Source organism: Anabrus simplex, chromosome 2 (genome assembly GCF_040414725.1).
Source record: "Anabrus simplex isolate iqAnaSimp1 chromosome 2, ASM4041472v1, whole genome shotgun sequence".
NCBI classification, from domain to species: Eukaryota; Metazoa; Arthropoda; class Insecta; order Orthoptera; family Tettigoniidae; genus Anabrus; species Anabrus simplex.
In genome coordinates, this window is record NC_090266.1 from 282,616,696 (window position 1) to 282,638,756 (window position 22,061).

The 22,061-nt window shown below is 39.4% G+C and overlaps 1 protein-coding gene across 4 annotated transcripts in view; it reads right to left on the reverse strand.

The window, feature by feature from the left end:
* Positions 1-22,061, reverse strand: part of CNT2 (Concentrative nucleoside transporter 2) — a 407,606-nt gene that overhangs the window by 162,955 nt on the left and 222,590 nt on the right. For all 4 annotated transcript variants that reach the window (XM_067139021.2, XM_067139023.2, XM_067139024.2 and 1 more), the window contains one exon: positions 6,695-6,856. In XM_067139021.2, the coding sequence (XP_066995122.2) occupies positions 6,695-6,856 (162 nt within the window). The remainder of the gene's footprint in view (positions 1-6,694; positions 6,857-22,061) is intronic.

A 22,061-nucleotide genomic window follows, 5' to 3' on the forward strand; every position in this document is an offset into this window, starting at 1 on the left:
TCATAAGAGAACAGAGAGACACCCTATACTCCTTTATAAAGTGGTTTGTCCTAGTTGCACGACGTCATAAGGGCAATAGGCATTATTCAACCAATCACAAAATCGAAAATATCAACCGCCCTACGGAAGTAATAATCTCAGTTAGCTCGTTTTCGCTACTGAGGGGTGAATTATCTGATTATATGATTAGACATCATTTTTGTGATGATTTGAGTGCTAAACTATAACATGGATAATTAGTTATGTGAAACTACGTCATAAAAAGTATGTGAAGTGGATTCGTCCAAGGGAAGGTGCCGGATGGTGGTATGTCGTTACAAATCCACTAGCAGAATTAACATCAGTGACGCTTATCAGTTATCAGTTAATTTAATTGTTCACGAACTATCTTTTATAAATTCTGGAGCAGTTCAATGGCACCAGTATTTTGAGTCATAGACAATATTTAGTTGATTAATTAAGCTACAGACATTAGAGATATCAACGTGAATTAACTGTATCATTCCGCCATCTCCTCTCTAAAAATTAGTTTTGGGGCGTGGTTTGAGAATTTTACAAAATGACCCGAGGACGCCGTGAAAGTGTCAATGTTTTTCACCAGTCTACAGTCAACCAGTCTAAATCATTCGACGAATAGTCAGTTGTAAGTTGTACACTCAGGCAGCCTGTTCACAGTCTTAAATTTTGCAGTTGTAAACAGTGTGATACATACATTCCTACGTCTTACAGTCAATTAGCATTCAGCTATGATTTTTCTGTTAGCGGGATTTGCCCGTTATTTGGTATCCGTCGCTTCGCAGCAATATTAACTTCGTGTAAGAAGAGAGTTGGAAATATGCCAAGATTTCCGCGGAGCAGTGCCTTCCAACGGGTCAGACTCGACGAACATTTGAAAGTGGTACTTTATAAACTTTTATTCAGACTTGCATTACTGGAAAAAAAGTGGGATGAGTCATATAATTAATTTAACAAACTCAAAAATGCTGAACATTCAAGAAAGCTTATTGTCAGAGAAGCGGCCTCAATAATCTAGCGATTGATAAAATTAAATAAAGAAGGAAGTAGTTGAAAGACAGTACGGGTAAAATGATTAACATCACAGTTTGTACAAGATAAGGGCAGCCGGCAGGCAACCTAGCGGCAAAGCGACACGATCAAGGACACATTCCAAATTTCGAGAGAAAGGGGTTAATAAACACTAATCCTGTTTACAAACAGACGGCAAGAGCCGGAAGCTGCAGAAGGGAGGAGAAGTTTGAACAGCTGATCGGTAAAGGATAATGTCGGTTAGATGAATCGTTTTATTCCAGATACAAACTTGGATAATAATCTAATTGTATACATTTTTATTTGTTTAAGTAGTCTGTACCATAGAATAAGCGTCAAGACAACGTGTGAAAGAAATTATTGCGATTGATGTGTGAATTAAGAATGCATTCCATCCGTGTGTGCTACTGGTCATATAACGTGATCACGATCTCCGTCATCGAATACATTCGCCATGGAAGCGAGGGCCTACAGAATGCAGTAGCAGCCAATGATCCTGCAATAAGGTAAAGAAAATGTTGAATTTATTACTTGTGTAATCAATATGACGGTGAGCAAAGCGTTGTCCTCCACAGGGAGGATTATGTGATTAGTTATAGCGTAGAAACTGAATTCACGTACCTAATAATTAAGAAAATATAATGATATTACTTATAGTTCATTTGAGAGTGAAGCAGCTGGGTTTTACGATCGGGATTTGAATGTTTTAATCTCGCATCGTCGATGAGATAAATTTTGAGTGTTTTGGCGTCAATTTTTATATTTGTGCTTATAATCTGAGGTATCCGACGTCTATCAAAATCAATATAACTGTCATTTGCTCTATGAGGAGTTACCACAATAATAATAAGAAGAGGAAGAAGATAAAGGAGAAAAAAATATCAGTTCACGTTTGTCAAAATATGCGAAATCTTTGTAGTTAGCATGCACTTTGCAATAATAGGTCACAGTGATAATTTATGTCCATAATAAATGAATAACTGACTAGGTGTGTAAATTACAAATAAAAATAATAACACATTTACTTTTTGAACGTATAATGAAGTCAGCTGAGGTAGCGTCTGATCGTCAAGTAGTAAAGTATATAACTATCTATTTTGAATATAATGATAAATAATAATAATAATCCTATATCAGAATTTAAAAGGCTGGATTTGTAATTTATCTGCGAGTTTGAGTTGTAGAACCAAAACTCTATTGTGTAGGCAATCATATTTGAGTACAGAAATAGTAATGCCGTACTGGTAAATAAGGACTCCACTGCTAATTTGCAGGAGATGATAATAATTGAGATGTATACGATTTAGAGGTCCAAATGAGAGATGGAAAGTACAATCACAAGTGTAATTAACAGGTGAAATAAGAAAACAGAAGCTGAAATGGCCACGTCGTGAAGAAAATAAATGAGAATCGTCTTTAAGGTATAGAAGATGACATGTTCATTTAATATAATTAGCTCGATGAATCGGAGCTCAAATTTACATGGATAAATATGAAATGAAAATAATAAGAGGTGTTGAATACGCCAGTAATTAGCAGTGATGACAAGATATTAGAAGAAAGAATGAAAGATGAAGTCATTATTTCGGAGACGGATGTGCTCGTAGATATTACAGTGAAAACAAAAATGGACCAGTGAAGAAACGATATAAATAAGCAAGATAGCAATGAGATAGGAATTATGTGATGTCGAATAGATAATTAAATAATTAAATGAGTATAGTAAAATGATAGGAGTATAGTAATTTATGGCTTGATTGCCGACAGTAGAACCTCAGCGTCTATAAGTACGTAATAGTAATGTTGTAACCGTGTGAGAGACTATGTTAAAATCTGTGAACTAATTTGTGTAGTATTTGACGTGGTAACCTGTGATATTTATCATTTGACCATATAGTAAAGCTTAATTAAGCAACCTGGATTAACATTCTCATATATAGGAAAGCACGTGAATGTCAAATTATGTATATAATTCAATGGAGATATTGTAGTTCGGGATTATGTGCTTTTGTTATGCTATATTTTTGATGAACACTATATTGACAGTGTTGTGTAAATTTGTATATACATTTTCGAGGGCGTTTTGAGCTCTCATATTTTAGTAAGATCAGGGAAGGACAGCCCGGTGGTCATCGTCAATAAATTGCAACATTTCTCTTTATCTTAGTAAAAGATATCGCAAACAAATAAGTTATCACAACCAGAAATGTAACTAAAGGAGTCATGTCATGTCACTGAACCGACCTTAATAAGTTAACTTAGTGTAAAAATAATGCCGCAAATTGTTGATTAAGAGTGCGTAAACCTATCGCCACTGTACATAACGTAAAATGTTGTAGGCCTATATTAGTAGGATTTCTAAAAGTGACCAGCGATATAATTTCCATATGTATAGAATGGGGAGTACAATTAATCAATAGCAGAACAAAAATGTATTTGATAACGTGAACGTGTCCAATGACTGTCACAGTGAGTGATTTTATATTTTTATGGCTGATAAATTACTTTTCATTGTATTAAATTTAAAGACAGTCATGAAAGGCAACAACTAGACATTTGATAAATGTGTGTGTTTATAATAACAACAAAATAAATTATGTTTTAAGATGAGAGTGTGTGTGTTCATGGGCGCATTGGTTTCACACGTTTAACAGTCTGCAATGCTAGGTTACCTAACTCACTGTAATGTCTCATTTTATTGATCATGTTGGTCTTAGGAATTAATTGTGTCAGTTCCCTTATCAGTTGAATTATTCTTATTAGCATTTTTGAGTGTAATTAATTATTTAATTTTAGTTGATGTTGAATCATACCTGAGTACAGCTAGATGACGATTTTTGTTTGAGTTTGGCCTAGATTACAAGATATTGTTATTTATTCTGTTGCATTTACGCTCTTTGGGCGGTAGAAAAGTTATTCCAATTTTCTAATTTCAGTTAACTTTAAAATTTTGTTCGATTTCATTTTTTAAAATAAATATTATTATTAGGCTTAAATCAGTCTGGGCTACGTTATTGTAGATTAGCTTGACCCGTAGTAGTTGTTTGTAACCCCCATCGGCCCTAAGTTCGAAGAAATACGGACGGTTCAGCCCTGAGGTAAGTTTCTGCGTATGCGTGTGCGGTGAGTATTTTTCTTTTCAGCAGCCGAGGGAAATATCAACAAGAGAATCGCCACCACATATGCCATCAAAAGGGCACAATATCTGATATGAGCTGCATGATGCTCCATTCTATGTCTGACATATCTAATGAGATCACCAGCGATGGAGAGGTGGCATTCAAAATACACTTCGGAAGGTTTCTACCTAAACATTGCACAGGAAGCATTTTTGTCTGTTCCAGGATATAGGCATGTTAGAAGTTGATTTATATTCCATCTGAAAGACAGGCAAAATTTCATAACGCGGTTATCATATCAACGGAATTTGCAGACGGAACTGTCAAGTTGCACTGATACAAAAATGCTGACAATGTTTGTAGTTCTACAAGTACCACTGTGATTTCTTTAAACTCCAGTGCATTTTACTGCACAGCAGAGATATCGTTCTCAAGTGTTTTTGTTGTGAACCGGTACAATCATTATATACCAACAAATAATAATAATAATAATAATAATAATAATAATAATAATAATAATAATAATCATCATCATCATCATCATCATAAAATAAAGTGGCGTATGGACTCCGGAAGGGCCTGGAGCAGGTCTTATTCTAGCAGACGGCCTATAGGCGACCTGCTTGTCTGTGAGGATGAGGCCCTACCTAACATGAATTTGAATGATGAAGACGGCACACACACCTAGACCCCGAGTCGACCTGGAATCGAACTAGGGAACCTGTGGATTAAAGGCCAGAACGCTAATTTAGCCATGGAGCTGGACATTATAAAATAAATACAGGGTGTCCATTTTGTTTTTATGAAAGGAAGAGGGACATTTTAAATTAAAATCCTGGGAAATTTACAAACAAATACGGATGGCAAATTTTTTGACAACAGCTTCATTGAGCATTGACAATTTATTTTGTGTTTTGCAGTTAAATAACCCCACATGACTGCCGCTGCTTCTTCACTTATTCAGCAGAGGTTGATGCTTCTTTGTCACAGTATTTCTGAGTTGTGCTTATTTTATCCAGAAGTGCTATTTGTTCTGAGGCTTTCTCATAAAAGTCATGATATTTCATTAAAACAATTGAAATTCAACAGATGGTGTTTTTTAATGAATAGCATATTTGAAACAGAAAAATAATTCTGTGATTGTTTTCTGTAAATGGTTAGTAACAAATCTTGTGTTCACTGCATTCAACAGTCATTTAAAAGTACTTCTTTATATACTACACTGAGGAAAGGGTCATGCATTACACTCTTGTGCCTTATGCCAGCTCAGTTCCTGTGAGCTATCTTGTCATCGTGACACCTGGAATGCCACGTGTAACGTATCAAAGTGAGCTGAGTTCTATTTTGCCAAGATGAGCTAGCTCGTATGCATGGCATGGTGTAGAAGCCCACACTACCAGTGCCAACCCAGTTCAGCAGTCACAGAATAATGGACAAGTCACTGAAAACTTCTAATTTTAGCTATCTGTGTACTCAGTGCTTCTACCAAAATAAAATTCGGAAAGGCAAGACTAAAGGCCTAGCTGAGCTAACTCGGCTCGTCACCAAAAATGTAGTACAATTAGCCTTCAGAATGTAAATTAACATAGTGTGTAATCTCTTTTGCTTCATTTGTTGGCAAGAACATCAGACTGATTCATGTCTCCCTCCCCCCACGTTGCTACCTGCATATTTTAAATTCTTCATGACGGATAAAAATCCTGAACTGGCCAGGACGTAGCACAGACTTTCCACTGAAGGCGACAAAATGTCTAACATCAAATTTTGACACCCTGAATGAAACTTGAGACCAGTACTATAGGGAGAGTGAATGTATATTCCTCAAGAAAGATCCAGGACGTAGTGGATAGCATACCCCAGATAATGGAGTCTGTTATCATCTCAACGGTTAGACAAACGCACAACTGGAGTGAGGAAAGTGGTCAGTGTCAGCAAAAGGATGTAACTTAAGTTAAGGCAGTGTCCCTTTAAATCTATTCCGTGAAATTGCAAAAATTTGCAACATCGATCACGAATATACTATGACACTTAGAACACTAAAAAACCTGTCAAAAATGAAAATGATTCTGTTCTAAGCGTTATATTCATCTTTGACAGACTGAAAATCATATCAGCTTCTTTAAATGAGGGGACGCTCAAAAGAATGGCTTCATTCTTAACAAATAAATTTGTAAGAAAACCCTTTAATTAAAACAGAATTGTGGAAATCGGTTCAGTAGAGACCGCAGATACAAATAAATATCCTTTTGCTATATGTTTTGACAGTGAACAAGGCCCAGACTCTTTCAACGTCCATTCTATTTTAATCATTTGACCATAGGGATTATTTGGTTTTACAATGAGCGATCATCCCAACATTTATTTACAACGAGTGACCTCTGATGGAATGCCTATATTCATATCCCTCTACTTCATTTCAATTCAATATTTCTATTCCATTCATTGGAAAAAGAAGCCTACAACAGTACGTACCTTATTGAAATTTAGCAGAACAAAATATCAAATGGTATTTTCAAAGATATACGTACAAGTCCCAAGAAGACTGATGCAGCTGCATTCACAGACTCGCAGACTGTAGTTCCCATGGAGACCTGAAGTAACCATCCCAACTTAAGAACAATCCACTGCATGGTGCCCCAGTAGTACAGAACTTGGACCACAAGACTGAAGAAGAAGATCACTGGCAATACCTAATGACACACAGTACATACGGACAGAATTTAGAAGTATGTATCTTCATAAAAATGAATATAAGAAATTGAACATAAAATACGACAAACACAGATACAAATTTTAGAAGTATACATATGCATAAAACTAAACATAAGAAGGATGAAACTGTATCTACAGGAAGTAGGAACTGACGTAACAAGACAAACTTGGACCACGCTAGATATAAAACAGTAAAATTCTACTGAACAAATTACGTCAAGTTTAGTCTGAAGAACACGAAACGTTTTATTGAAATCCACACTTAATAGGTTTATCCACACCTAATAGGTTCCTTACTGCCTGAACTAGATAGGATTTTATACATATTAAAAGAGCCTGACACATTAAATTTAACCCTAAAGCTACCAAGATGTATTGTCTATCAAAAATATCCGCACCGACTTACAGTCTTAAAAATAAGGTCTGCATACTAATCAGTCCATCATTTAAGTTCCGGCATTTAATTGATTTAACAAATGGAAACTCCTCGTAGTAAGTAATCTGCCATACAACAGTATCCCACATGCAAAAAGGTTCAATGTACGAAAAGATCCAATAAGCAAAAGAGTCCAACGACAAAAAATGACCCTAAAACCTTACGTTACTGTAACAAATAAAAGTTATTAGTGAAATGTGCGCGACAACTCAAGTTATCTACAGTCAGAGAAATAACCCCGTGTACTTACATCATAATGATCTTTACCATTATAACTCTCAGAACCAGCAAGGAAATAGATAATCTGTATTGCAAGACGTTCAACGAACGCTGAATGTATAAAATCTCAGAACGAAAAGAGATCACACTGCGAAACATTTGCATGTCACCTAATCAAGTGTGAAGGAAGTACAAAACGTGAGCAAGAGAAAACCCAACCCAACCACCCAGCTTGATGGGCAGACAGGTACTTCCTTGAGTTAGTAGTGAAGAAATTGTAGTTAACTTCAACTAAGAAAATGCAGTCATCAGAATAGTTCCTTACTATCAAAATTAAAATCGTCCTTCACTTCCGCTGTCACTAACAGTAATTTTGACTGTTGAAACATACAACAAGACTCCTTTGAAAGAAAAATTTCTGCTGTTTTATTAAGGAGTCAGTGACAAAGCACGAGTGTTATATTTGTTTTCACCGATAGCCGCATATGACTTGGTTGTAAGTGAAACAATTTTCAATGATGGAATATTTAAAATGGTCCCAAATAATTCTTTCATCTTTTTACTGTCCATGCGATCATTCATGAGTTTGAACTTCCTCTGGTATTTTGTCTGCTTGCAATACTGCTTACAGGACAATTAAAATGACAATGAAAAAGTGCAGCATGTCTTAATCTCATCTTAATTCCTACTTATGCACTGTGTGATTTTGAGCTTGCCAAAGTGAACGCTTATTCATTCCCACAGGCAATCAATCAATCAATCAATCAATCAATCAATCAATCAATCAATCAATCAATCAATCAATCAATCAATCAATCAATCAATCAATCAATCAATCAATCAATCAATCAATCAATCAATCAATCAATCAATCAATCAATCACCACTGATCTGCAATTAGGACTGTTGCCCAGGTGGCAGATTCCCTATCAGTTGTTTACCTAGCCTCTTCTTAAATGATTTCAAAGACGTTAGGAGTCGTACTAGTGACGTATACAGTATACACCCTCTCCTTTACATCCTTATACAACCCATTAATACACTCATGACCATATGAAGAGAGCAGTAACTGTTAATTACAGTCCCGTTTATGTGATTACCCCAATACAGACTTCTCCTTCTCTTAACACCCAGGTTCTTTAACTCTATCGACACAGTGATTAAAACTAAGAGGATTTTTCCTCTTGGTGAAACTCACAACCTGATTTTTCATTTTACTCTCCTTCTTGCAGTCACTCACGGCGGCGCTCGTGCCACATCCGGCCCACCGAGGGCTTTTAAGTGGCACTCGTAAGTATTCAGCGTTTTAAACAAAAACAACACAATGCCATACATTTCTACAGGGTGGGCCAGAGGTAAGGATCGGAAATGTTTATTGCTACTGTATTGAAACAAGAAGCAACATTAAGGACAAACAATGGTATTTAACAGAAAAATATACGTGCAAGAATGGAATGAGTCATAAATGAATGTTCCTACATATTTCAAACTCTTTCGATAGGCTGACCATCATTCTCGGCGCAGAGTTGGATTCGCTGCCATGTGCGTCTGCTTGCCCGACGCAGTATTTCGGGAGGGAGCATTCTCAGGGAAGGGGAAATTCCTTCTTTCAGCTCTTCAACGGAAGTCATACGAGTTGCGGAAATATTTTTCCTTTAAGAAGGACATCAGCCAATTACCGCACGTTATTAAGTCCGCGTTTCTGGACAGATATATAAGAGGCCCTCCACGTCCAGTCCATAACGAAAACTGGTTGTTCAACCAGTCTCGAACATGATTCCTGTAGTGTCCAAGGGCACCATCCTGTTGCATAACTATGTCGTTCAGCAGGCCAAATTTTTCGCGTTCGGGTCACAAGTGAGATAACATCTGGTTGTACGATTTCCCTGTCACAGACCCATCGGAGAAATACAGCTCGATGTTAAGGTCACCGGTAACACAGGCCCAATGAGGAGGGTTGTCTTTCACCGAGATATCAACATATCGAGACCGGGTGCTAAGGTACACATAACATTCATCTGTCATCATAACTAGGGAACGGATTCTTATGTAATTACATATATTTTGTGTAAGTTTTAACGCAACTCCTATTGTGCATCCCCAAGTGTAAAAACGTAATCTTATTTCACATAAAAACACATCTTTTCACATTTAAAAAAATGTAAATACATATTTTAAGAAAATCTATAATAAGCACATAAATCGGCAATATTTGTTAATCAATAAAATTTAAAATGCTTCTGTGTTATAAAATAATGCTCATATTTTCATTTTACGATCACTGAATTGTTTTTAACAGTGTATTTAACATCATGTATCTGAATGTTTCGGCCATTTATATACTTCCCTCCAGAAGTTCTAAAACTTGTTGGTCACTGGCTACGTCGTTACATTTAGACAGCGATTTGATTTGCTGCACGAGATGTTTCCTTGCATGATGCCGTTCCAACGCACTTTTATGAGTAAGCCCGCTGGGGTGTTGTTTATAGAATATCAGCGAAAGGCAATCACGGAGAAATAAGGTGACGTAATACCGTTACGACGTGGGAGACTGGGAAGAATATTGCCCCACCATTAGGTAGCGGGATTTCATCACTCCTAAGAGTAAAGTTAGCTGTTCGAGTCCATACATCATTCCCGTGATCGTGTGATTTTGTATGGATTTCTAAGAAATATTTCCTTCAGTGTCCGCTGCTATTCTTTTTATTGAAGCAGTGATTCACCGTAAATGCGTGAGTCGTAACCTGCAAAATAATGCCTTTTCCTTACTGATAGTGCAGCTTACATGAAAAAGGCAGCCGAAGGGCTTTCTGTGAGCTTTCCGAAAATAATACACGTAACTTTCGTTGTTCATACTCTACACAGGTTATGTGAAACTGTGCGGATTCAGTATCCTCAAGTGGATAAATTACTGTCTAATGGCAAAAAAGTCTTCGTAAAAGCACCCTCAAGAATCGATCTGTTTAAAGAGAGAAACCCGGATCTTGCGCTTCCTCCTCTGCCTATTGTTACGCGGTGGGATAACTGGCTTAGCGCTGTGGTATACTACGCAGACAATTTCGAAAGTTTTGCATCCGTTGTGAATGCACTAGATAAAAACGATGCGTCGTCAATTGAGAATCTTCAAGAGATACTAAAAGACAGCTACAAGATTGTGAGCAACTGCAGGGTGACCTCGAAAATGTTGTGAGATGGACAGCAGGCAATGGTATGTTGATAAACGGGGTTAAAAGTAAGGTTGTGAGTTTCACAAATAGGAAAAGTCCTCTCAGTTTTAATTACTGCGTTGATGGGGTGAAAGTTCCTTTTGGGGATCATTGTAGGTATCTAGGTGTTAATATAAGGAAAGATCTTCATTGGGGTAATCACATAAATGGGATTGTAAATAAAGGGTACAGATCTCTGCACATGGTTATGAGGGTGTTTAGGGGTTGTAGTAAGGATGTAAAGGAGAGGGCATATAATTCTCTGGTAAGACTCCAACTAGAGTATGGTTCCAGTGTATGGGACCGTCACCAGGATTACCTGATTCAAGAAGTGGAAAAAGTACAAAGAAAAGCAGCTCGATTTGTTCTGGGTGATTTCCGACAGAAGAGTAGCGTTACAAAAATGTTGCAAAGTTTGGGTTGGGAAGAATTGAGAGAAAGAAGAAGAGCTGCTCGACTAAGTGGTATGTTCCGAGCTGTCAGCGGAGAGATGGCGTGGAATGACATTAGTAGACGAATAAGTTTGAGTGGTGTTTATAAAAGTAGGAAAGATCACAATATGAAGATAAAGTTGGAATTCAAGAGGACAAACTGGGGCAAATATTAATTTATAGGAAGGGGAGTTAGGGATTGGAATAACTTACCAAGGGAGACGTTCAATAGATTTCCAATTTCTTTGAAATCATTTAGGAAAAGGCTAGGAAATCAACAGATAGGGAATCTGCCACCTGGGCGACTGCCCTAAATGCAGATCAGTATTGACTGATTAATTGATTTGAATAATGATTTGGCGTATATATCTGCGAATTTAAGCTTCTTGCGTAAAACTATAGAATACTTGAAAAATTCACAAACCTGTTGTCCGAAACAGTGAAAGAAGTGCGCGCTGTTGAAAATAAATTGGATTCACTCCCGGCTTCGCAGGTTCAGGGACTGTTAAAGGTCAAATATCAAAATTTATTCAGGAAAAACAGATGATTTCAAACAATGTGCCAAATTTCTAATGTATTAGAGGGTGCTCATGTTGGCAAAATTGATGGCGTTAGTGTTGGTGACATTCCTCTCTTTAACTATGCACGTCTGCCTTCCTGTGATGTGGAGCGATCGTTTTAGCAGTATAAGGCGTTCTTTAGAGAAAATCGGCATGCATTTGTGAAGGACAATTTGGAGATGACCTTTGTTGTTCACTGCAATTCTGAGACTACTTCTAGCAACTAATTTTCCAGGGTGTGATGGGTGAGTACGAATTGGTACGATTTTTTCAAGGATGATAGGTTGCTTTTGCCATATTTAAACAAAACATTACCTTAAAAATAACCATTCATAACATCTACTCTGGAATATCAAAAATTAATATACCATACTGCACGTTTCCGTACACAGACACTAATTTGCCAGGGAGCACGTTTAGTAGCACCATATTCTAATACAAAACGTTATATTTATTTGCTTCTTGAGCGCGGGTTGTTACGTAATATTTAAAGGAAAATACTTTTAATTTGTTATCACATATTTTAATGTTTTTCAGCACATAAAAATAAACATTTTTCACATGTTTAGCACATAAAAATCCGCTCCCTAATCATAACCATACGGCGAGGCGCTAATGTTGAAAAAGCTGTAGTTTGCACAAATCACGCCGCGTATTGATATCGTGATCACTTAATTCATTGATGCTGCCCGGTCGAGATGAACCGTAACCTTCATCCTTCATCCAGCGATGCATGGAGGTTCAGGGAATGTCCGTCTCCGCAGACCGCTTTCTTAGCGATTTTGGTGGTGAACGAAGCAATCATTCATTTAAGCGTTCAGTGGCTTCATTACCGTCGTCCTGTTCCTTGGGTATTCCACTGGGTGATGCACCTAACACAGACCCAGTTGCAAACGTCTTTCTTTCCACTTTATAAAGAACAGCCCCCGTTAAGGCTTCTTTACTGGAGCGATTATAAAAGTTTTCCCTAACGACATCATACGTCTCGCCCATTGTTTCCTCTGTAATGCACACATTCCCTAAACAGAAAACGTTTTTCAATTTTGAACCTCATTGTATCCGCCATTAAAACACAAATGTTTACAACAGTATCATCTTGGAAGCCGCCGTCAGAACCGCAAGCAAAACAGAACCTGATCATATGCCGTATTTTCATGGAGTGACGCATGGCAATTTTCGCCTGCATTTTTGTCATTTGAGTGACTTTTACCAGAAGACAGACATATTACGGGCAAAGATGAACATTTTTTTTCAACCTAGAACACATTTCCCGATCCACGTAATCGCGAAACTGTGTGTTAATTTACTTAAAATACTTCCCGATCGTGACTATTTTAGTTTAATATCTGGTAATATTGTTCGCACTGGCAGCACATAGTTGATGTTGTTTAAACGGGCCTAACATCTAAGGTCATCTGCCCGGTAGCACTAAGAAGCTGCAACTATTTCCTTGGTTTTAGGTAAAAACTTTTTAAAATCACGATAATGAAAATTATTTCTGGGACTCTGCTCCGAGGAATTCGTATACTAATATTAATCTGTCTGCACATTTAACTTCGTTGGCAATCCTTGAGTCACCGGGCGAGTTGGACGTGCGCGTAGAGGCGCGTGGCTGTGAAGCTTGCATCCGGGAGATAGTAGGTTCGAATCCCACTATCGGCAGCCCTGAAAATGGTTTTCCGTGGTTTCCCATTTTCACACCAGGCAAATGCTGGGGCTGTACCTTAATTAAGGCCACGGCCGCTTCCTTCCAACTCCCAGGCCTTTCCTATCCCATCGTCGCCATAAGACCTATCTGTGTCGGTGCGACGTAAAGCCCATAGCAAAGAAAAAAAACAATCCTTGAGTAGTTCTTTTGAAATCTTTCATTCTTTAATTCTTTCTTAATTTGCTTACCCTCCAGGGTTGGTTCTCCCTCGGACACAGTGAGGGATCCCACCTCTCCTGCCTCGAGGGCAGTGTCCTGGGGCGTGAGACATTGGGTTGGGGATACAACTGGGGAGAGTGACCAGTACCTCGCCCAGGCGGCCTCACCTGCTATGATGAACAGGGGCCTTGGTGGGGGATGGGAAGATTGCAAGGGATAAGCAAGGAAGAGGGAAGGAAGCGGCCGTGGGCTTAAGTTAGGTACCATCCCGGCATTTGATTGGAGGAGAAGTGAGAAACCACAGAAAACTACTTCCAGGATGGCTGAGGTGGGAAGCGAGCACACCTCTAGTCAGTTGACATCCCGAGGCTGAGTGGACCCTGTTCCAGCCCTCGTAAAACTTTCCAAATTTCGTGGCAGAGCCGGGAATCGAAAATGGGCTTCAGGGGGTGGCAGCTAATCACACTAACCACTACACCACAGAGGCGGACTCTTTTGAATTTCAAAATTAATTTGCGATTTTCATTTCTGTTTGTGCTTAGCAATAACCTATTGTAATTAGGATACGTCTGAGTGTAGTTTAAAAATTATTGTAGTGTATTGTAGTATCTTATTAGAAATTAGCGTGCTTATGCTCTTATTGTAATTAGGATATGCCTGAACGTAGTTTAAAAATAAGTGTACTGTACTGTAGTATCTTATTAGAAATTAGCGTGCTTATTCTTTGTAATTAACGGCAGAATTTTATCCTATTAGGGTGTTGTAGGATCAAAATGCAGTACGGTAACTAGTATTGTAGTGCAATATTATATTGATTACCTAATTGTCGTGCGATCTATGTGTACTAAACTTTTCCTTTTTTCTTTTCTTTTCATTATTTCGTAAGGAATGACAAATGGCGCAAGTGTAGGAACTGTGGGTGTGGCTACGCACTGAGGAGTTTGAGCGAGGTGTTGGAGAGTTTGAGGGAGCAGAACATTTTTATGTCATCCCCACTTGACTTCCAGATACCTGCACCATTATCACTGCTTCCTAGACCACCACGTTTCCCTGAATGTACCTCCCTATAACTCTTCTAAACAAATTTCCTTACTTATACGTACCACTGTGGTACCAATTAGGATCTAGGGATCTCCCTCGCAGTTTCCATATTCTCATTGAAATTCCCGATCACTTTCCACACAGCATCCCTCATACACGGTATGCCACTGAGAACAATCTCCGCTTCCTTAAACCTCACCCGTACAACATTTACCAGATCCCGCACATCTCCAACTATGTTGGTACCAACGTGGAAAACTATCACCTTCTCATTTCCCTCCTTGTTCTCATCTACTTTCCTGAACATCTGCCTTAATATAAATCATGGATAACACTCTACCCTGGTTCCCTTTCCTCTACACACTTTCCCTACATCTCTAACAAGGTAATCCCCCTAATCAGAGCCTCAGTCCTACACACCTCATTTGATCCCCTTCCCCTATCTCTGCAGAAGTTATTTCCTCCCCACACTTTTCCTTCCATGACCCCGTCCCAACTTTCTCTTCCTATCCTCTACTTTTCATTTCCCTTTCCTTCTACTTCCGCACTCCTCAGTAAATAATAATAATGTTATTTGATTTACGTCCCACTAACTACTTTTACGGTTTTCGGAGACGCCGAGGTGCCGGAATTTAGTCCCGCAGGAGTTCTTTTACGTGCGAGTAAATCTACCGACAGGAGACTGACGTATTTGAGCACCTTCAAATATCACCGGACTGACCCAGGATCGAACCTGCCAAGTTGGGGTCAGAAGGCCAGCGCCTCAACCGTCTGAGCCACTCAGTCCGGCGCACCCCTCCGTAACAGTTCCCTATTCCACATATACCAGGTGGCTCACGGACGCCGTACTTTCTACTTATAAATGTCCCGCATGCATAAGTGATGTGTGGGGTGTCTACCAACTGATTTTAACAGGGGAACTACTGCCAGCGGGCAGGTTACGTCAAAATATGAAGAGATAAGAAACAGAGTCACACTCGCAGCATGTTACTCAGCGTTGGCGGTCGAATGCACCCCTTGCATTAGTAAACATTGTTTTCGACCGCATAGTTCTAGGCTGGTGTATGGTACAGCCGCACTATATTTACTGTCTGCTTATCGACAATGGCTAGTGTGTTCAGCAGCGACGAATACATAGACATTATTTTAATATGGACAAGCCGGTCGGAATGCAACCGAAGCTCCAAACAGACGTATGCCTTCTACACAAGTATTTCACCGAACAGTATCGTTTTTGTTTCATACAAGCAACTCCTTTATCGAGTGGAATGTCTACACATGTATAAATTAACAAGTGATTAAATTTCCTTTTCTGCATTTTTAGCGTGTTAACAAACAGTAGCGGCGATTAGGGGGTGGGGCGTGAAGGGAAAGTCGCCCCCGCCCCTCGCCACTTTGTGGAGTAAACATTACATATTCACTTTAGCCACCTGGAACTAGGAATTATTATTATTTGTTTTGCTAATTGCTTTACGTCGCACCGACACAGATAGGTCTTATGGCGACGATGGGATAGGAAAGGCCTAGAAGTTGGAAGGAAGCGGCCGTGGCCTTAATTAAGGTACAGCAACAGCATTTGCGTGGTGTGAAAATGGGAAACCACGGAAAACCATCTTCAGGGCTGCCCACAGTGGGATTCGAACCCACGATCTCCCGGATACAAGCTCACAGCGAATTATTTGTAAAAGTAACGTTATCTGTACAAGGCTTTGTGTCTTATCTGCTAATTCTTTCCTTTATTTTCGTTAATAATTAACATCATTTTTGGCGGAAATAAGCACCAAATGCCGTTCGTCGCGGCTAACCGATTTGTATAGCGTTACGGCAAGTAGTGGAGAATTTGCATGTGCTGTGGGGAAGGGTAGTAGGGGTATAATGTTTTTGCCAAGGTCGTGGACACTGAGTTATAATTCACCGGTATGCCGCACGCATTCGTCAGTCTGGCAGCCTCTTCAGTGTCTGTTAGTTCCTTAGTGTGTATTAAAATACTAAATAACTTTTAATTGCATGATCATGCCGTACTTCTATTTAATTGTACCGGCTGAGCTAGCCGTGGAGTTAGGGCCGCGCAGCTGCGAGCTCGCACCCGGGAGATAGTGGTTTCGAATCCCACTGTCGGCAGCCCTGAAGATGGTTATTCGTGGTTTCCCATTTTCACACCAGGCAAGTGCTGGGGCTGTACCGTATTTAAGGCCATGGCCGCTTCCTTTCCACGCGTAGCCCTTCCCTGTCTCATCGTAGCCATAATTCCTATCTGTGTCGGTGCGACGTAAAACCAATTGTAAAAAAATATTCTACTATTTTGCTTTACGTCGCACCGACACAGATAGGTCTTATGGCGACGATGGGACGGGAAAGGCCTAGGAATGAGATGGAAGCGGCCGTGGCCTTAATTAAGGTACCGCCCCAGCATTTGCCTGGTGTGAAATTTGGGGAACTACGGAAAACCGTCTTCAGGGCTGCCGGCAGTGGGATTCGAAGTCACTATCTCCCGGGTGCGAGCTCGCAGCTGCGCGGCCCTAACTCCACGGCTAGCTCAGCCGGTACAATTAAATAGAAGTACGGCATGATCATGCAATTAAAAGTTATTTAGTAGTTTAATACACACTAAGGAACTAACAGACACTGAAGAGGCTGCCAGACTGACGAATGCGTGCGGCATACCGGTGAATTATAATTCAGTGTCCACGACCTTGCCAAAAACATTATACCCCTACTACTCTTCCCCACAGCACATGCAAAGTCTCCACTACTTGCCGTAGCGCTATACAAATCGGTTAGCCGCGACGAACGGCATTTGGTGCTTATTTCCGCCAAAAATGATGTTAATTATTAAGGAAAATAAAGGAAAGAATTAGCAGATAAGACACAAAGCCTTGTACAGATAACGTTACTTTTACAAATAATTCGCTGTAAGCTTGCATCCGGGAGATCGTGGGTTCGAATCCCACTGTGGGCAGCCCTGAAGGTGGTTTTCCGTGGTTTCCCATTTTCACACCACGCAAATGCTGTTGCTGTACCTTAATTAAGGCCACGGCCGCTTCCTTCCAACTCCTAGGCCTTTCCTATCCCATCGTCGCCATAAGACCTATCTGTGTCGGTGCGACGTAAAGCATTTAGCAAAACAAGTAATAATAATTCCTAGTTCCAGGTGGCTAAAGTGAATATGTAATGTTTACTCCACAAAGTGGCGAGGGGCGGGGGCGACTTTCCCTTCACGCCCCACACCCTAATCGCCGCTACTGTTTGTTAACACGCCAAAGATGCAGAAAAGGAAATTTAATCACTTATTAATTTAGACACGTGTAGACATTCAACTCGATAAAAGTGATGATTGCATGGAACAAAAACGAATACTGTTCGGCGAAATATGTGTGTAGAAGTCGTACGTCTGTTTGGAGCTTCTGTTGCATTCCGACCAAGTTGTCCAGTTTAAAATAATGTCTATGTATTCACCGCTGCTGATCACACTAGCCATTGCCGATATGCAGACAGCAAATATAGTGCGGCTGTACCATACACCAGCCTAGAACTATACGGTTGAAAACGATGTTTACGAATGCAACGGATGCATTCGACCGACCGCGCTGAGTAACATGCTGCGAGTGTGACTCTGTTTCTTATCTCTTCATATTCTGACGTAACCTGCCCGCTGGCTGTAGTTCCCCTGTTAAAATCAGTTGGTAGACACCCCACACATCACTTATGCATGCGGGACATTTATAAGTAGAAAGTACGGCGTCCGTGAGCCACCTGGTACATTTACACTAGGGATAGGTCCGCGATACATTCGATATGTCGATACTCAAGATACTTGCATCGTATCGACATCGAACAATAATTCAAGAAATTCGCTCGATACTTTTTCGATACTTCGGTGGTAATTCTGCAATTTTTATTTCATTTTATAATCACAAAATGTTATTGCCGCAAATAGAACATTTTAAAGTGGTCGCAATGACCACGTAAACAGTAGAGTTGAAGACGGAGATACGGTCAGGAAGACCCTTCCTTCAATTCCTGCTTATTCAGTGCAAACCCAAACATCTAATTACCTCACTGCAAGTCAAGCAAGAACCTGACTAATTACTTGTTGAGCATAATTTTCTAGGAAGTGTGTCTTTGTGATTTTCTAACAACAGAAGACTTACCTTCATTGTGTTATGGGAAAATGAAACTACACATAAAAGAAATATTTGACTGATCAACTTTCAGTCAGAGCTTTCTGGTGAAAGTAAAGTCACTTGATTATATTGTTGAATCATAAAGCGATCTATTTTGGTATGTTCTTATATGTCATGTTTGAATGCCAGCGCTGTCAGTTGAGGGAGGAGCTGCGCTACAGCTGCTAGGAATTTCCGAGCGGCAGGGGGTTGGTCCTCATTACCTTAATTTATGGATTTTCCCACTTGCTAGTCTGGAGATAACTAGAAATATCAACGCAGGTAAATAGACAACTTCTTCGGGAAAACCAAATGTAAGGTAAGGCCTAATGAGGTTGACCGCCTGCTGTGAGCATTAGTTCTCGCCCCCTCGAAGAATTATTTTAATGCAGAACGAATACAAAATTTCGAAGTATATATGTGGTCACTTGTGTTTATTTGTTTTGAAACTGTTTTCCGAAGGATATGATAATCTAAGTTAAGTTTTAGACACAATAAATGTCCTTAGACATTTTTGGAAACCAACTTCGAGTTGACGTCATATTTTCCTTTTCTATAAATGAATAAAATCGAAAGCTATCACTGGCATTCACTCCCAGTGAATTAAAGGACTAAAAATAACCTTAATGTGCCTAATAAATACATCGAGATAAATATCAAAGTTGGTGATGGATGGGAAAAAAGTAAATTCCAAGTAGCTATGAATTTTGACGTTACTAACGTCAGTGGTACCGATTATACATATTACGAAGGAAAAATCTAACGTAAAACTCATAGATTTTATTATCTTTGCATATTGTACTAATTCCTTTCCATACTTTCTTAGTTTCATTTTCTTTACGGTAATTATATATTAACTTTGCCTCTTTAGCCTGCCAGTTCCTTTTATTTTCACTCATTAAATCTTTGTATTCCTTCCTCCTTTTACAAAAAATCTGCTCGTAAATCCTGAGATCCCTTATTTCGGCATATTTTCAATGCCTTCATCACTTGATTTTTCGTTTCTTTACACTCATCAGTATACCATACGTTTTGTTTATATTGCCTTCTCTTACTCACAACCATTGTTTTACCAGCTACATCTATTGATCATTCAACCATTCTTATTGCTTCATCTATGTTATCATCCTCTATCATATACTCAATGCATATCTTCAAAATTTCAAAAGTTTTCCTCTTATAGTAGTCTCTAAATTCGTCTCTATGCTCCTCACTCCACCTGTATCTTACTAATATTCTCTGTACATAGTTAAAATGCCGTTTTTCTTCTTGTTTACCTTCGTCTCTCAGTAATCGAATAGCAACTGGGAAATGATGAGAAGCTGTCCAATTTTTTACCTGAAAGTCCTTAACATAACTTACAGCCTCCCTAGATGCTAACACCCAGTCTATAATACCCCCTCCTGTCTCGACTATGTGTGTTAAGTTACCTGAATCGTCACCCAACGAGCCCCCATTCAAAATGTACAATTTCTCTATCGCACAAATTTCAAGCAATTTCTCTCCATTTCTGTTACACTCTTTGTCTTTGCTTGTCCTTCTTCCTATTAGTATTTCATCACTTTATCTATCATATAATGGGTTATTTACGCCAACCCTTGCGTTGATATCACCCATTATAATTATTCCCGCTTCTTCATTTCCTAATTTAATCTGGTTTACAACATCAATAAGATCTCCAAAGAAGTTTTTCTTCTCAGACGGGGATCCCGGTGGATGGTTGTAACCAAAACCAATGAAAATCTCCCTCCCACTCTGATTTCCTTTCTTTATTTTTACCCAAATCATTTCCTCACATCCGATTCTCATAGATCTACCTGCTTGCATATTCCGTCTTTTACGATCACTGATATCCCTACCGGGTAACGCCCTTTTGGACTCCTTTTATGTTTTTATTCTACTCCAGACCTTAAAACCCGATATTTGTACATTATGTCCAGGCGGCAACCAAGTCTCTACCAACCCAATAATCTCACTATCTTGTATTAGATCTCTAACTTCATAATTTCCCAGTTTGCTCAATATATCCTCGATATTTATTAATCCCACGACCCCGTCTAGCTATTTGTTCGTGGGTATATCTAATGACGTCAAAGCCTTACTTCTCGTCATTCGTACTTTTTCTAACTGTATAATGGATCCACTTGGGGAGCTAACAATTTCCTCTTCTAACCCGCTAGCTCCTCAGACATTGTCAACCCTTTTTAGTCCAAATGTCTTTCAAATTTAACGCTGGCTTACGTTTCTTTTCTTCTTTCCTCCCTGGGTTGTCTTGCCTCCTAGGGACCCCCTCTTCTTCTTGCGTTGATTTCCTGGGTTGGTGATGCCTGGTTTCGAGCGCCGCGTCATCCAGTTCACTGTCCCTGCTTTGTTGATTGCTAGACACAGCTGCTGACTCGGATCTACTGCCGTCACTCAATAGTCCGCTGGCCGCTCCAAGAATCGCCCGCTGTTGTAAGTGTGTTTCCACGGATAAATGCTTTTAGCCATGAATTCCGCGCCTTCCCTTGATTAAAACGTAATATTCGCATATTTTCCATTTCACCTTGGTCCAATTCTTATTTAATCCATATTTTTGTGCCCTTCAACCTCTTCGCGCTTTCCAAAATTATTCGAGCCTTCAAGCTAGATACCATACATACTTTCACTGGTCTTCTTCCCATATTCCTCCCTAATCTAAAGGCACTATCGATATCACTCTCATTACACTTGACCTTCAAATTCTCCCTGATTAAGAAAAGTATTCTGTCTAACAGTTCACTGAAATTCTCTTTTTATGTTTCTACTAGCCCGTAGATTATTATGTTTCTCTTCCTATCTTCCTTTACTCGTGTCCTTTCCTTTTCTTCGAGGTTCCTTAGCTTTTCTTCTAGATCCAGGACTTCCGTCCACATTTCATCTATCTCGTTTTTGTTCTGCACTACGCTCTCTTTGATATCCTTAAGTTCTGTTTGTATGAAGGTCTTCAAATCCTTGAATTAATTTTTTGTTCCATTAATATTTCCTTGGTCTTCTCCACTTGGTATTCTTGCATGACCTCTTTGAGCTTTTTAATACCTTCCCATGACAGCCCAAGGCCCAGATTTAGCTCCACTCCACCGATCACTATAGCACCATCACCACCACTAATGAAAATACCATTTGCGTGATGGTGAAACTATTTTTCACCATTTGCGTTGATTTCAATTTCCATCTGCCCTTGCCATCTGCCTACAGCACACCTGTATTGATCAATTGAAACTCTAATGTTAGCACACTCC